The 15,892-nt window shown below is 46.0% G+C and overlaps 1 protein-coding gene across 2 annotated transcripts in view; it reads right to left on the reverse strand.

The window, feature by feature from the left end:
• Positions 1-964: 964 nt before the first annotated feature.
• PLEKHM3 (pleckstrin homology domain containing M3) overlaps positions 965-15,892 on the reverse strand; it is a 223,753-nt gene continuing 208,825 nt past the window's right edge. For both annotated transcript variants that reach the window (XM_063645025.1, XM_055290390.2), the window contains exon 8: positions 965-8,433. In XM_063645025.1, coding sequence (XP_063501095.1) covers positions 8,256-8,433 — 178 coding nt within the window. In that variant the 3' untranslated portion in view covers positions 965-8,255. The remainder of the gene's footprint in view (positions 8,434-15,892) is intronic.

The following is a 15,892-nucleotide window of genomic DNA, read 5'->3' on the forward strand; positions in this document are numbered from 1 at the left end:
TCTAGTCTCTTTTCCATGTCTTCCTTTGGGAAAGTGAGTTTAAATGGAGCTTCTCAAGGTTCCAAGTGGATAGTTGTTGTACCCCTGGCCTTTTGAGTGAGTGAGGGTCAGCCCAGGCATGAGGCCCTGCAGATATTTCTGATCGTTTCTCAACCCCCAGAGAGCTGCCGTCTTGAGGAGGAACAGTTTCTCTTTACTCTCCACTCTTTGCTCCTTCTTTGCTCCCAAAATATGGTCCCTGAAGGAAGGACAAGTGCTTTTGCCTAGCTGGCCACCTGGCCCTTGGCCATCTAATTTGGAGAGTGCAGGAATGGTGAAATGGAATCAGGGCCAGAAGGCTTGGGGAAAAGCTTTGGTGGGAGAACATCCATGCATGAGCTTTGGCAGCTTTGTTTTGGAACTGAAAGCAATCATGCTTAGATTCAGCAAATAAGGCCCATGACACTACATCTGCATCTTTTTAAAAGTTACACTACATTTTTCATAAGCATGGAAAGGGCTGATGAGAATATTGTAGGTTGATGAATTTTTTTAAAAGTCTATCTGTAAGATATTAGAGATAATTTAAAAGTGGCTCATTTTTTTTTTTGAGACAGAGTCGTGCTCTGTCGCCCAGGCTGGAGTGCACTGGCACGATCTCAGCTCACTGCAGCCTCCGCCTCCAAGGTTCAAGCAATTATCCCTGCCTCAGCCTCCCCCAAGTAGCTGGAATTACAGGTGCCTGCCACCATGCCCAGATAATTTTTGTATTTTTAGTAGAGAGGGGGTTTTGCCATGTTGGCCAGGCTGGTCTCGAAAACTCTCGACTTTAGGTGATCCGCCCGCCTTGGGCTCTGTGCCCGGCTGTGGCTCATTTTCAATAAAGCTCAAATCTTGACTTTGAATTAATATATAGGGCTCACCTTGGGCTTTCACCACCCCCTCAAGAGCAGTATTTTAATCAAGTTGTTATGAGAAAGGAAAGTATTTTCTGCATTGTTTATTGAGAGAGAGAACTTTATACATTAGGAACTGGTGCACTTAAATTATGTGACAGATGAACTTAAAAACTAGAGGTATTGTCAACAATACAACTTCAATTTTATATTATTACAGTTACTGATATTTTTTAAATAATGTAAACAAAAATATAGATAAGTTATGCCAAAACAAAAGGTAATAAAATCCAAAAAACAGAAAGAACACATATATAAGTTAGCACATTAGCTACTACAAATAACTTAACATAAAGTGATGTAACAGCCCAGACCCAAAATTTTAGTCATTTCTGTACTGTGTGAGCAGATATAAGAAAAAATGGCATAGACCTGACCCAGGAGCTAGAGAACAAGTTGTGCAGAAGTTTTTTACGTCACCATGTTCAATACTCTCCATTTGCAACCTAAGCATTTTCTCTCCTTTAAAAAAAAAAAAATATATATATATATATATATATTTTTGAGACAGAGTCGTGCTCTGTCACCCAGGCTGGAGTGCAATATATATATATATATATATATTTTTTTTTTAAGAGATGATGGTCTTGCTATCTTGCCCAGACTTTTCTTGAACTCCTGGGCTCCAGTGATCCTCCCACCCCGGCCTCCCAAAGAGCTGGGATTATATGTGTGAGCCGCTGCGGCCAGCCACTTTCCCTCCTTTGACCATTCCTTCTTTTAGCTACTATTCCTTTTTTTTTTTTTTTTTGAGACGGAGTCTCGCTCTGTCGCCCAGGCTGGAGTGCAGTGGCGCAATCTCGGCTCACTGCAAGCTCCGCCTCCCGGGTTCACGCCATTCTCCTGCCTCAGCCTCTCCGAGTAGCTGGGACTACAGGCGCCCGCCACCACGCCCGGCTAATTTTTTGTATTTTTTTAGTAGAGACGGGGTTTCACCGTGGTCTCGATCTCCTGACCTCCTGATCCGCCCGCCTCGGCCTCCCAAAGTGCTGGGATTACAAGCGTGAGCCACCGCGCCCGGCCTCTACTTCTTTTTTTGTTTGTTTTTTGAGATGGGTCTGACCATATTGCACAGGCTCCTGGGCTCAAGCAATCTACCCACTTCAGCCTCCCAAATAGCTGGGACTGTAGGCACATGCCACCATGCCCAGCGTAACAGTAAGATTCTGATAGGTGACCAAAGCTAGAACCTAGGCCTCTAGCAGCCAAAGCCTAATTTGATGGCTCAGTGGACACACAAAGTTAATTTGATAGCTCACGCCAAACAAAGAGACATTTTTATCACAATTTATCTAAGAGGCTTTCCACTTCTTATTTGGAAAACAGGTGGCAACATAAAAAGAAAATCTTTGAAAGGTGAAGGATAAGAAAATCCTTGTGTTTGTGTAATTTTGAACCTGAAAAGGCTAAGTTCACTGACTTTACAGATTCAATTCTGGATGGCTGGTTTTTATTTCTCTACCCATTGGCCTTGGTGACATCATGACATTCCCCTGAGTTTGGTTAATGAAAGCAAACAAACAAATAAACAAAAAGAGATTTAAGAACAGCATAAAACAAAGTGAAAACATTATGTGGTTGTATCTTTTGTATTTCCTGGCAAAAGTGCTAATGGCACTAAGAAGCCAATGTTTGTACCATTCTACTTTAACGATGTGTTTCCGACATGATTCCCTTTACTGCTGAGGTTAAGGCACACCAGGCTGAACAAAGTGAGAGTTCTGACATGCATCATGGAATGCATAGGCTCCAAGAGCATCTATATGAAGAGTAGCCAGCAGGGAAGAAGCAAACGGATCCAGATTTAGCTGAAGGGTCCTGCAGACTTCAAGTGGTTCAGACTAGACTAGAAGCACGAGACAGTACTACCAGGCACTCCTACAGGGACAAGAGACACAAGGGAAGGCCAACATGGAGAAGGAGCCACAGGCCCCAGCTGTCCTCTAGCTGGTTTATTAGCCATGAGGCCTGCCTCTGGGCTGGGGCTCAGAACTAGGGGCAAGGAAGATCCGGGGAAAAGAGAGAGGCTGGTTTGCAGCTTCATGGCCAATAGGAGGGAGCCCTCCTAAGAGTTAGGAGTTGCTGTGAGTTGCCATAGATGCCTGAATCTTCTACCCTGGGCAACAACTAGCTTCATTCAACGTCTGGAACTTCATTCAAAGTCTTGTCTTTCTAACAAGACGAGCAGCCAGTGGCTTCTCTTTTCACAGGGAAAATCCAAAGCAAAACAGCAGTTGTCTCACTTGAGTTTAGCAATGCTTTCCATCACACCAGCGGCCACTTTATGAGGACAGTGCCACAAAACATGATCATTTGGAGCTTACTTTTTTTTTTTTTTTTTGACATGGAGTCTTGCTCTGTCGCCCAGGCTGGAGTGCAGTGGCGCAATCTCGGCTCACTGCAACCTCTGCCTCCCGGGTTCAAGCGATTCTCCTGACTCAGTCTCCCAAGTAGCTGGGATTATAGGCATCCACCACAACACTTGGCTAATTTTTGTATTTTTAGTAAAGAGGGGGTTTCACCATGTTGGCCACACTGGCCTCAAACTCCTGACCCCAAGTGATTCACCCATCTCAGCCTTCAAAGTGTTGGGATTACAGGCATGAGCTACTATGCTCAGCCTAATTTTTTAAATTTTAGTATAGACCTGATTTTCACCATTTTTGGCCCGGCTGGTCTCAAACTCCTGACCTCAAGTGATCCGCCTGCCTTGGCCTCCCAAAGGGCTGGGATTACAGGCATGAGCCACCAATCCTGGCCAAGTGGAACCCACTTTAAATAAAACTGACAACTACCGGCATGCTTAGGAGGGTATCCCATACTCTTGTCTTTTACTTAGAGTTTAACAATGACTTGGATTTTCCCTCAGCCATGCACCCATTAAAACACACTAAGGAAAGACCCTTGAGTCAGAGATTTTTTAATCCAATGAAATTAGAATCATCTACCAATAAGGAGACTGCTGGGTGCTAGACTTAACTGTTGAAACACCGTTCCACATGACAGTAATCAACACTTGTCTGTTTACATTAACTGAGCAGAGCTTAGTCACCCGTCACTAGATTCGACCTCGAGCAGACAGCTCTACTTGACTCAGGGTCGGAAGAGTGGTACAAGGTGTGCAACATATGAAGCTCCTAATGCCCGTCACTAACAAGCGACACGGAGGCAGGGGAAACGGAGAGTGCCGCTACCGATTCAGGTCACGCCAAGGAGGGAGGCTCTTTCAAGGTCTTGCTCCAACTTCACATTTTCACATTATTTCAGAGTAAAAAGAAGTGGTGCAGACAACTCAAGAAATAAAATGGGCAAAAATTATACACATCTCTATTTACTAGGAGAAGTAAAAAAATAAAATAATCCCTGTGTTGAAACCAGGCAGTATTGGGATCAGGAGGTGAAGATGTTTCATAATCTAGTGATTTCAAGAGAGTGTGTCAGATCAATGGAGATGAATAATTGTGCACACACGAGCAACAGCACTGGCTTGACTCTAAAGGAGGACCAGAATGCGTCTCTACTTCCTCTGCTAATGCCCCTCTGCAGAAAATGTTCAGTGTGCGTGGCATCGTGCTAGTCCCACCTGGATATATTAATTTATGGACGGCCTTTTTTAGCCAATGGGTAGAGAACAAACTCCCAGGTTTGGAAGCCAAGCCTCTCTGAGGAGGCACAGAAAAGAACTATCCGATGTCCATGTTCAGTGTGTACACACAACACACAGAGACAAAAATAGAGGCCAGGCTCCGTCAAAGGACGCACTCTAGCTGAGCAAAGGCTGCATTCGGCAACTAGGGTGGTGTGAACACCTCGGATCTCACTGCAGCCGGAAGGAAGTCACAGCATAGTCCCTTTTCAGGAGTCTGAGGGATACCACTTGTGTCACAAACCACAGATCCCAAGTATTAGACGTATTCCCTTCTTGGTGGAGGCCTACTCTAGAAGAATCAAAAAGCGATGACCCACTCAGTGAATCCAACGTTAAAGCTCCTAACTAGGTGACCCTTTAGCACTACAGACGTAAAAATGACTATAATGCACTCCCTCGAAAAGGCAGTGAAGCAAAGGGGGCCGCTGAGCGTTTACATGGTTTTCATATAAAGAGGCTTTTAACTTTGGAAAAAGCGGGCCTGGAAAGAACACTACTCCCACTCCAGTTGACTGCTTTTTAAGTACTTTGTGGCCTTCCTGCCGCGGTGCAAAATGAGGTCTATTTTAGGAACTGGCTTCTTTACTGCGGGGTTAGATGCCAACATTTTACCAGGGTTGGACGATCTCACACATGAGTTTCTGGCACTTTTAGGAGGGATTTCCTCAAGTGATACACTAGGGAATGAACCTTTCAGCAAAAAGCGGTTCCCTGGAGTCAGTTGCCAGCTCCAGGAGATTAATTGGCCATTTTTTCATATGTTTTATGTGTAAGATATTTAATATGGGATGAAAAATGGAACACGAGGAAAAGCAGGTATTAGTTTGGTTTGAAAGAGGTGGTAATCCACAGATTTGCTTTTGTTTCGACAGTTTCTAAGCAGTGGAACAATTACCTAACAGTGCACCAAGTAATTTGTTAGAGTTGAAAACAGTAAGGGCGTTCATGTGCGCCAAGGCATTCTGGGCTGAAAACAGCAATTTTGAATTTTCATGGCAGACCCAACTCCTAAGCTGGCTCCACTCTGTCCTATCAGATTTTGGTGGTGGTGGCAGAGAATGTCATAGGCCTGTGGCTGGCACCGACCAAGCTGTCAGGGTTGTATGAAAAGGAGAGGAAACAGGAGTGCTGGACATGGACCCAGCTCTGGGTAGCTGATCGTGATAACACATCGATTTTTTGTTTCCCTTTTGAAAATAAGCAGAAAATGATGTGGGTGGAAAGTCCTCCTTAGGAGTTCACAGGGACTGCTCATATTTAGCAGGGCCCTCTAAATGGGGACTGGTGAAAACAAGTATGTTTTGAACAGGGATCCAGAATTTTGCCCTGGACTCTCGGCAGGTATGACCCTGGGTGCCTGTGAGCTAGGAGAGGAAATTCTGTACGCAGGGCAAACATGTTACAAGGGGAGGAGATGGCCCTGCACTTCAGGTCTCCAAATGCAGTGTGCTAGGAATGGCCTCGCTGACAGTTGGAATCACGGATACATTAATTACAGCGAAGGCAAAAGTAAGCTACAGTGACAGGGAGCTGGGGGCGGAGGGAGAAGGCACTTTGCCATGGGAGCACATCTGTTTTATAATAAGCAGGTCTATAATTCTCTTGTGAAAGATCATGTTCTGCTATCTTCTCTGAGGCTGGAAAATATAAATACTGTATTTTACCAAGGGGAGGAGGAAAGGAGATGATCAAATTTGTTTGCCTGTTGCCAAGTGTTTGAGATTTTCCACTCTTTTTCTTTTGTGTGCAACATTCTCTTTAACTAGAGTGGGGGAAAAGTCAACCTGCTTTCCTAAGGGTAAAAGGCACCGTGAGGCATCTCATGAATAGGGCCCTGGCCTTTTAACAAGTTTTCAAGCCTTGGTTGCGGCTACTGTATAGTCAGAAAATAAATGCATGCATGGTGTTGAGCTATTAAGGTGAAATGTGTGGTCTGGGGCCAAAGGAACTGGTGTGGGTTGAGAGGTAAAATGCTTACATCTAACTGCACAAAAGTCAGTCTGAAATGTCACATCTCTAGATGGACGGAAGTATCATGAGTTGGGGTCTTGGGGAAGCAGCGTGTGGGGGAAAGGAGCAATGGGGTTGAATGTACCAAGTATGTTGTGAGCCACTGATCCTAATAGCAGCAAAACTACTAAACCATGAAGACATAGAAGGCATCTGCTCAGCGCGAAAGATACAGAATCTTCTCATAAAGTCTACTGAGAACTGTTCCATTATAAACGTATTTTCTTCCTCTAGGGAGAGTTAAGGGGAAGCAATGGGAGCTGTCAGGGTCCCAGGGCTGTCCTACCTGCCATTTTGGTCAGTGACTGCCACGCACTCTTCCAAGGGCACTGCAGCAGGAGAACGCTACCTGCCAAATAGCAAAGCAGCTCTCTTTCTTACTCCTATTATTTATTTTAGCACTCTTTGTTTTACTTCAAGGTGGCAATTATATATGTCTGTGTGTGTATATATATTTATTTAAATAATATTAGATCTAATTCATTAATTATACTTGTAAGTCTGTATTTTCTTAATAGTCCAAAGTTGGTATTTTGAAGTTCCACGTTACTCTGATTTTTTAAACAAAAAATGAGAAAGCAAGAATGGTCACATTGACAAAGGTTGAAATGAAAGTGCAAGAAGAACAACGAGAAATAAACCACTTAAAATGAATAGGTAGGAACTGCCTCCACAGGATTCTGAGAAAAGAAACTAAAACAACCCTCTCTGTGAATATACGTACCAGATAGCCTTATCTACCAGGCTACACGCCGATGTCTTTAACAACCACCCCAGGACATTTCCTCCGGCCAGCAACAGGAAAAAAATCACAGATATCAACCAGGGGCACCCGTTGAAAACTGTTAAGAAAGCCATGTGTACAGCCTGGAAAACACGGTGGAGCGTCACATCATTAGGCGGGTGATGGGATTCGTACCGGCGAACAGACCGACAACACGCAGTTATTGGTCGCAGAGGTTTCTTCTCTTCTCAGGAAAAAAACTTCTGAGATTAACTTCAAAACCAGAACCATCCCTCCTCATAAATGAGGGTTGTATGCTTTCTGTCAGAGGGGACTTGGCTCCTGTTTCCAGCCATCGGCTCTGCTTATGTGACTCCCTGCCTCCGCAGGAGGAACTGAGGCGGGAGCGCCACGGACACTGGGTCCTGGAAGGACCCAGCAGTCTCTTGTGTTTTGAAGGTTTTCTTTTGAAACAGATGATGATGGGTGCCTGCCTCAGTTACCTCAGCCTCTGTGAAGGCTAAAAATAAATAACACAAAAATAACCTAAAGCACTGTTTTGTGCAGGAAATGCTTCCTCTTGTGTCTTGGGTAATAAAATGTCCCAAGAGACAGAAAAAAAAAAAAAAGTCTGAACTATAAAGCATTGTGTATACCACGTTTTGCCTGGGAGCAAGCAGCTGAAATTCTTGGCTAAGTGTAATCCAGCTATTGGTAGTTTCTCGAGCCACAGAGGTTCTGCGGATCGTCTGGACAATGATGTACACAGAGCATACGTACAGGTATTTGTGTCTATATAAATAAATATATATATCTATATCTAGCTGGAGAAGAGACATACTCTTCTTCCAAAGGGGTCTAACTGGCTAGTTAGGAAGCCGCTCTGGGGCTGATGGATTGTTGATTGGTGAATCCCTGGCCTTCGGGTCAGCTGGAGTCAGGTGTTCTGGTAGGACAGCTCGAACATGGTGCAAGCCTCCTCTAGACTCTCGTCCATGTTCAGTCTCTGCCAGAAAGACTTCTGCTTCTTCTGCAGCTCTCGGCGAACACACCTCGGGCAGGGGACAGACTTTTCTTTGCATTCAGAATGGAAAACGGCTCCACAGCTTTCACACCTGCAAAAGTCAACCATAGATATGATGAGCAAGACTGAAGCCAGCAAGACACAAATGGGAAGCCCTGTGGCCTCGGGTGCAGCTGGTGGCACAGTCTACTGTTCTGGACAACCCTGCCAATGGGAAGAGAGATGACTCATTGAAATGAACTGTTTGCTTTTCCAAAATGCTCAAGGTTGAATTTCACTTGAAAAACATTTTTGCTTTTCTGATCTGAACTAGGGCTTATGAGTGGGGGGGAGTCTGCAGTCACCCAGCAATTCTGGTTATAGTGACAATGGACACAACAGCAGAAGCTCTCCATTGAGAAGGGAGTGGGCACTGACTCTATGGTGAAGCGACAGAAAATGAGAGGGGAGTGCCTCGTGAAAATGCTCGGCACACCAGTGACAGCCACAGCGTCACATCTGTGGCAAGGTAGCTTTCCACATCAGTTAACACGAGCTAAGTGGTTCTCTGTTAACTAGCTGCCTTTATTTGACAGTTTGAAAAGATAAAATGACACATTTTCATTTTCTGAATGACATCCTGTGGTCTATGAAATCTTGTGGGTTTTTTAAAAATTAGGAAAAAACTCCTACCTTTGTAAGTCTACCTTTATAACATGAGCATGAACATTAAAGCAGGAGACAGTGGGGAAGAAAACATTTTTCCAACAATATGACAGATATTATAATTTGTAGAGAGGAAACATTCCAGGTGGATGACTCGTTTGTTGTTTGGCCTGGTGGAAGCCTGCACGGGAGTCTGAATAACTTGTTTTTACAGCGAAGTTTTTATTTATTTATTTTTTTGGAGATAGGGTCTCACTCTGTCACCCAGGCTGGAGTGCAGTGGCGTGACCTCAGCTCATTGCACCCTCCGCCTCCTGAGCTCAAGTGATCCTCCCACCTCAGCCTCCCGAGTAGTTGGGACTACAGGCACCCACCATCACACTTGGTTAATTCTTGTATTTTTAGTAGAGACAGGGTTTTGCCATGTTGGCCAGGCTGGTCTGGAACTCCTGACCTCAGGTGATCCACCCGCCTCGGCCTCCCAAAGTGCTAGGATTACAGGCGTGAGCCACTGCATTTGGTCTGCAAAGCTTTTAATAATGAGTAACTGACAAGCTCAAATACAGCTGCTCCAGTGAGTGGTTTGCCGATATGGATTGAGTGAGTTTTCATCCTTCCACGAGGGTAATAGGCAACTTGTACCAAGTCTTAGGAGCCCAGGGAATTGCACCTATGTAATTTTGTTCAGGCTGCAGCATTCAGGGAGGGTCCAGAACTGGACTGGGTTCAAAGAGGGTTGCGAAGGAACCAGTCCCGAGGGCTCAGCCTCAGGCTTCTTTTGCTTTTTCCACAGCGTCTTGAGTTTCAGTGCTGGGTGCAGGATGGTCTTGGGGGCATTATCTCCTAGTCTGCCACTGACTTACCCCATCACCATTCAGGACCCAGAGGGCTTAGTGAAAGGAAGATCTTCCTACCCCCCCTCATACCTTGGAGAGGAGGCAGTGACTTGGATGGAGAGACACTGTTGTGGGGTGGGGGGGTTGGAGGGGGGAGAAAGAGAGAGTGTGTGTGTATGTGTGTGCGTGCGTGTACACCTATTCCAGCAGAGGCACAAGAAGACAGGACTTCCTGCACCCAGCAGATCTACCCCCAGCTTGGCTCTCTGGGTCAAGTGAAACATACAGGTGGTGAGGCCAGCTAGCAAGGAGCTTCACATCAATTCCTGGCTGTGTGACTGCTATGAACTGAACTGTGTCCCCCTGTTAGTCATATGTTAAACCCCTTACCCACAATGTGACTATATTTGGAGATACCGTGCTTAGGAGGTAATCAAGATTAAATGAGGTAAGCCGGGCGTGGTGGCTCACGCCTGTAGTCTCAGCACTTTGGGAGGCCGAGGCGAGCGGATCACCCAAGGTCAGGAGTTCGAGACCAGCCTGGCCAACATGGTAAAACCCCGACTCTACTGAAAATATAAAATTAGTAGGGTGTGGTGACGCATGCCTGTAATCCCAGCTACTCGGGAGGCTGAGGCAGGAGAATTGCTTGAACCTGGGAGGTGGAGGTTTGCAGTGAGCCGAGATCACACCACTGCACTCTAGCCTGGGTGACAAGAGCAAAACTCTGTCTCAAAAAAAAAAAAAAAAAAAGATGAGGTCATGAGGGTGAGACCCTGATCCAAGCTCATAAGTGTCCTTAGAAGAAGAGCACAGGGAGCTTGCTCTCCCCAACTCCGCATGCCTCTGAGGCAGCGCACTGTGGGGACATACACACTCCTGCAAGCCAGGAGGAGAGGCCTCGCCAGAAACCAACCCTGTTGGCACCTTGATCTGAAACTTCCAGCCTCCAGAACTGGGGGCAACACACTTCTGTTGTCTAAGCCACCCAGTCTGTGGTTTTCCGTGTGACAGTCTGAGCAGACTAATGACCTTACGCCAAGTCACGTTGCCTTTCTGAGCTTCCTGCGCTTCACTGTCCTTATCAGCTAAATGGAGACTACATAGCACCCACCTCCTGGGGTGCTGCAGGCCTCAGGTAACATCATGGATGCAGTGTATTCCCAGTTTCTGGCCATGGTGGGAAGTGCTTAGCGAACAGCAAGGACTGCTCCGGCCAGGGTGCCCCCCAGGCTGCCTGCTGCCTTCTGTGCAGCTGCATTGCAGCCTGACTTCACCCATGTCACTATGGAGACCTAAGGACATCTCAGTCAACCCCCTCCTTGCCTAGATGAGAAAAGAGACTCCAAGAGGGCTAGGGATTGCCTAGTGGGGATGCAGTGAGTTGGAGACAGAGTTGTGACTGGAACCCAGGGCTCCTGGCAGCCTAGCCAAGGCCCTTACCGAGCACCACACTGCCGGGCTGAGGCCTGGCCATCCCAGTGAGAGCAGGGAGCCATCGCATAGGGAAACACAGGGCTTCCAATCAGAACACCTGTGTCAAACCACAAATCCTTTGTAGCTGAGTGACAGTGGGCAAGTTACTAAAGTTCTTGGTGCTTTGGTTTTCTCATTTGTAAAATGCTGCTCACGGTGAACCCCTTCCTATTCACTGGGTTGCTGTGAGACTAAAATGAGAAACATACTTGTAAGTGGAAGGACTATGCAAAGGCTGTGACGCCGCCCCTCACAGGTGACTCTAGTACCCGTCTTGTTGACACAGGCGCTATCCTGGACATGGCAGGGTCACCTCTAGCATCTTCCTCTTCCCAGCCCCCTCCTCCTTCCAGTGAGGATAAAGGTCAGACCCATGTCTTCTAGAGCCTCTCTCATCTGGGCCAGCTCCTTCCTAGTGGCAATGGCTTTGTCCCCACTGGTCACACCTTTGTAACTTTCTATCACTAAAGTGACACTAATGGTAGCTTTATCATATAAATTTCCTCCTTCCAGCCCCCTTTCCCCTGCTGGGTTAGTCAGTGATTTATACACCTAGGGATGTTGCCCCAGCGCAGTGATTGATAAGGAGGAAAAACCCTGGGTTCCTTCAGTACCACTCCCTTATCTCTGCTGATACCAGGCTCCAGTGAGTGAAGAGATTGGGTCTTATCGGATATTTCTGGTGCAGCAAACACCCATGGGGTGATGGAAGAGCTGAGCGCACCTGCTCTTTCTAACCAAAGGTCAGTAACTGAACACAAAGCATGAGATAAAAAAAAAATTAATGATTTCAAAATAGAACTAACCCCTATTTTCTAACAATTTGTAACCCAGAAGGTATCTTTTAAACTGTAGTATGGATAGATTGATCAATGACTTTCCAAATTCCAAGAATCTATAGTTAATCCCTCCCCCAACCCTTTTCTCTTTAAAGGAAAAGAATAAGGGGAGGAAAAGGAAGGAGAAAGGGAAATTGTTCTCTTACATAAGGTTTATGGAGCCCTGTAATAAAAATGTAAAGTTCAGGATAAATATTTACATTAAAAAAATGTAATATATGGGTATGTTCCTCTTTGAGAATAGGATTTTATTTTTTCACTTTAAAAAGATTCATTGGCCGGGCGTGGTGGCTCATGCCTGTAATCCCAGCACTTTGGGAGGCCGAGGCGGGCGGATCACAAGGTCAGGAGATCGAGACCACCCTGGCTAACACAGTGAAACCCCGTCTCTACTAAAAATACAAAAAATTAGCCGGGCGTGGTGGCGGGCGCCTGTAGTCCCAGCTACTCGGGAGGCTGAGGCAGGAGAATGGCTTGAACCCGGGAGGCGGAGCTTGCAGTGAGCCGAGATTGTGCCACTGCAATCCAGCCTGGGCGACAGAGCGAGACTCCGTCTCAAAAAAAAAAAAAAAGATTCATTGGCCGGGTGCAGTGGCTCACGCCTGTAATCCCAGCACTTTGGGAGGCTGAGGCAGGTGGATCACCTGAGGTCAGGAGTTCAAGGCCATCCTGGCCAAAATGGTGAAACCCCATCTCTACTAAAAATACAAAAGTTAGCTGGGTGTGGTGGTGTGTGCCTGTAATCCCAGCTACTCGGGAGGCTAGGCAGGAGAATCACTTGAACCTGGGAGTCAGAGTTTGCAGAGAGCCAAGAAATTGCACCACTGCACTCCAGCCTGGCAACAGAGCGAGACTCCCTCCCCCTGCATCCCCCCCTACCAAAAAAAAAGATTCATTGAGCCGGGTGCGGTGGCTCACGCCTATAATCCCAGTACTTTGGGAGGCCCAGGTGGGTGGATCACCTGAGGTCAGGAGATCAAGACCAGCCTGGCCAACATGGTGAAACCCTGTCTCTACTAAAAATACAAAAATTAGCCAGGCATGGTGGCATGTGCCTGTAATCCCAGCTACCCATGAGGCTAAGGCACGAGAATCGCTGAAACCCGGGAGGCAGAGGCTGCAGTGAGCTGATATTGCACCACTGCACTCCAGCCTGGGTGACAGAGCAAGACACCATCTCAAAAAAAAAAGATTCATTGGCCCCCCTGAGTACTCACTGAGTTTCTTGACTGTATTTAAAATATGATTTAGCACATACAACTTTTCAGGAACACATCTTTCATATAAGGCAAATCTACCAATGTAATCATCTCTGCTGAAAATTGCAACAGGTAATGAAAGAGAAATGTCCCTTTGGTGTTCCTGCGTGATACATCAAATGAAAGCTGGTGTCTTCATTCTGAGTCATCCAGTCCAGTGATAAGCAGTTTCACTGCTTGTTGGATGTTGCTGTACATCACAGAAAACAAAGACTGACATCCTCCCTTTGCAGTGTCCGCAACTGCAGGGAGACATTTGTTACTGACCAAAGTCATCCAATGGGTTTTTCCGTTTTTTTTTTTCTTGAAAACATTCATTGCTTCATTTTTTCTCATATCTAGGGATCTCAACCTTGGCCCTACTGACATTTTGGGTTATAATCCTTTGATGTGAGGGGGTGTCCTGTGCATCATAGGATGTGTAGCAGCATCCCTGGCCTCTCTCGACTAGATGCCAGTAGCCACGTCACCCCCTCCTCCCAGTTGTGACAACCAGCAATATCTCCAAACACTGCCAAATGCCTCTGCGGGGCAAAACCATCCCTGTTGAGAACCACTGACCTAATCTAGTGGAAAATGCATCACAGAGGGGGTACCCAGGGATACTTACACAGGACCCCCACACTGAATTTGCAAGTGTCACCTGCTGGCTTACGTTCTTACCAACCAATAAGGTCCAGTGTAGTGTACTTATTCATTTAACTTTCACAAGTACGTATTTTAAACACATCATTTGATTTAAAATAGTTGAAACCACTAATATTAATATTAACCAGTGATTTCTGTTACTTCCAATGGCAAAAACCGCACTTGCTTTTGCAGCAACCTAAATGGAAATCATTTAGAACATCATTTAAGAAGTCAATATCAGTGACACAATGCTGTGCATCACTCAGTCACTCCCTATCAACTCACTCTGATTTTTCTTTTTTTTTTTTGAGACAGAGTTTTGCTCTTGAGGGTGGAGTACAATGGCGCGATCTCGGCTCACCGCAACCTCCACCTCCTGGGTTCAAGCAATTCTCCTCAGCCTCCCAACTAGCTGGGATTACAAGCATGTGCCACCACGCCTGGCTAATTTTGTATTTTTAGTAGAGACAAGGGTTCTCCATGTTGGCCAGGCTGGTCTCGAACTCCTGACCTCAGGTGATCCACCTGCCTCGGCCTCCCAAAGTGCTGGGATTACAGGCATGAGCCACCGCGCCCGGCCTGACTTTTCAATTCTACCTAAAAGCTGTCTTGGTGGTGCGTCTTAGTCCCATTTATTTGCTCTTTGGCCAAGAACCTCTGCGCTGTTTCTCTGTGGTATTTTCTGCTTCTTTATGTCCTACCTGGGCCATCTAACAAATCAAAGCTAAAAGTTTTACATCTACTTCATAAAATAAATTGCTTTTATGCAACTGTGAAGCAGTCAGGTTTCAACAACTTGTTTTTTTTTTAGACGGAGCTTCACTCTTGTTGCCCAGGCTGGAGTGCAGTGGCGTGATCCCAGCTCACTGCAACCTCCACCTTCTGGTTTCGAGTGATTCTCTTGCCTCAGCCTCCCAAGTAGCTGGGATTACAGGCACCCGCCACCATGCCCAGCTAATTTTTTTTTTTTGGTATTTTTAGTAGAGACGGGGTTTCACCACATTGGCCAGGCTGGTCTCGAACTCCTGACCCTGTGATACGCCCGCCTTGGCCTCCCAAAGTGCTGGGATTACAGGTGTGAGCCACCGCACCCGGCCAGTTTCAACAACTTCTGCAATAAAAAGGAGACCAATACTACTACAATGGGGTGCCTACTGCAGAGAGTAGACCTCAGCTTCAGTGAGGAGCCCCGAGTCCTTGGTGCAGGTTGGCCTTGGTGTCACAGGGGTGTCACAGGGGTCTTGGGTAAGTTACTTTATCTCTAAATCTCACTCTCCACAGAAGTAAAAGAGAAGCTTGGGTTAATCTAAAGTTTCTTCCAACTTGCAGATTTTATGCAGGATTTGGGGGCCGGGGGAGCTACTCTGGGTTGTACTCTCCTCTCTCCAAATTGTCTTGCTCCAAGGTCTGTGAGTGAATGAGTAGGAATGTAGCTTGGCTACCCTCTCCAGAGAGTCTCAAACTCATAAGCTGGGACTGCATGAGATGAACCTTAAGGTGTAAAGCATTACTTTTTATTTATTTGCATTGATTAATCAAGCTATGAAATAGCTTATATGAACTAGTATATACAGCTCTGACTCAGGAATTTGGCCAAAAGGAGCTGAGTTTGCCCCTATTTAATAAAATTTCAATTAAAAATTAAGGGTTCCTTTTTTAGCCTTCTCCCAATCCTTATCAGTGCCTCTTCTTCCCAAGGGAAAAAAACATTAATTGTTAAATGTTGTCAAGTTTTTTTGGGGGGTGGGGATGAGGAGGGCCAGCTAGGGACGACAGCCATTTACCAGCCTATGTGGAAATATGTTTGTGTTTTAACTGTTGGGACAGCTGCACCAGAGTTAACTGGGTGCATGTCAACACTGGAT

The sequence above is a fragment of the Symphalangus syndactylus genome, chromosome 8, assembly GCF_028878055.3.
Source record: "Symphalangus syndactylus isolate Jambi chromosome 8, NHGRI_mSymSyn1-v2.1_pri, whole genome shotgun sequence".
Taxonomy (NCBI): domain Eukaryota; kingdom Metazoa; phylum Chordata; class Mammalia; order Primates; family Hylobatidae; genus Symphalangus; species Symphalangus syndactylus.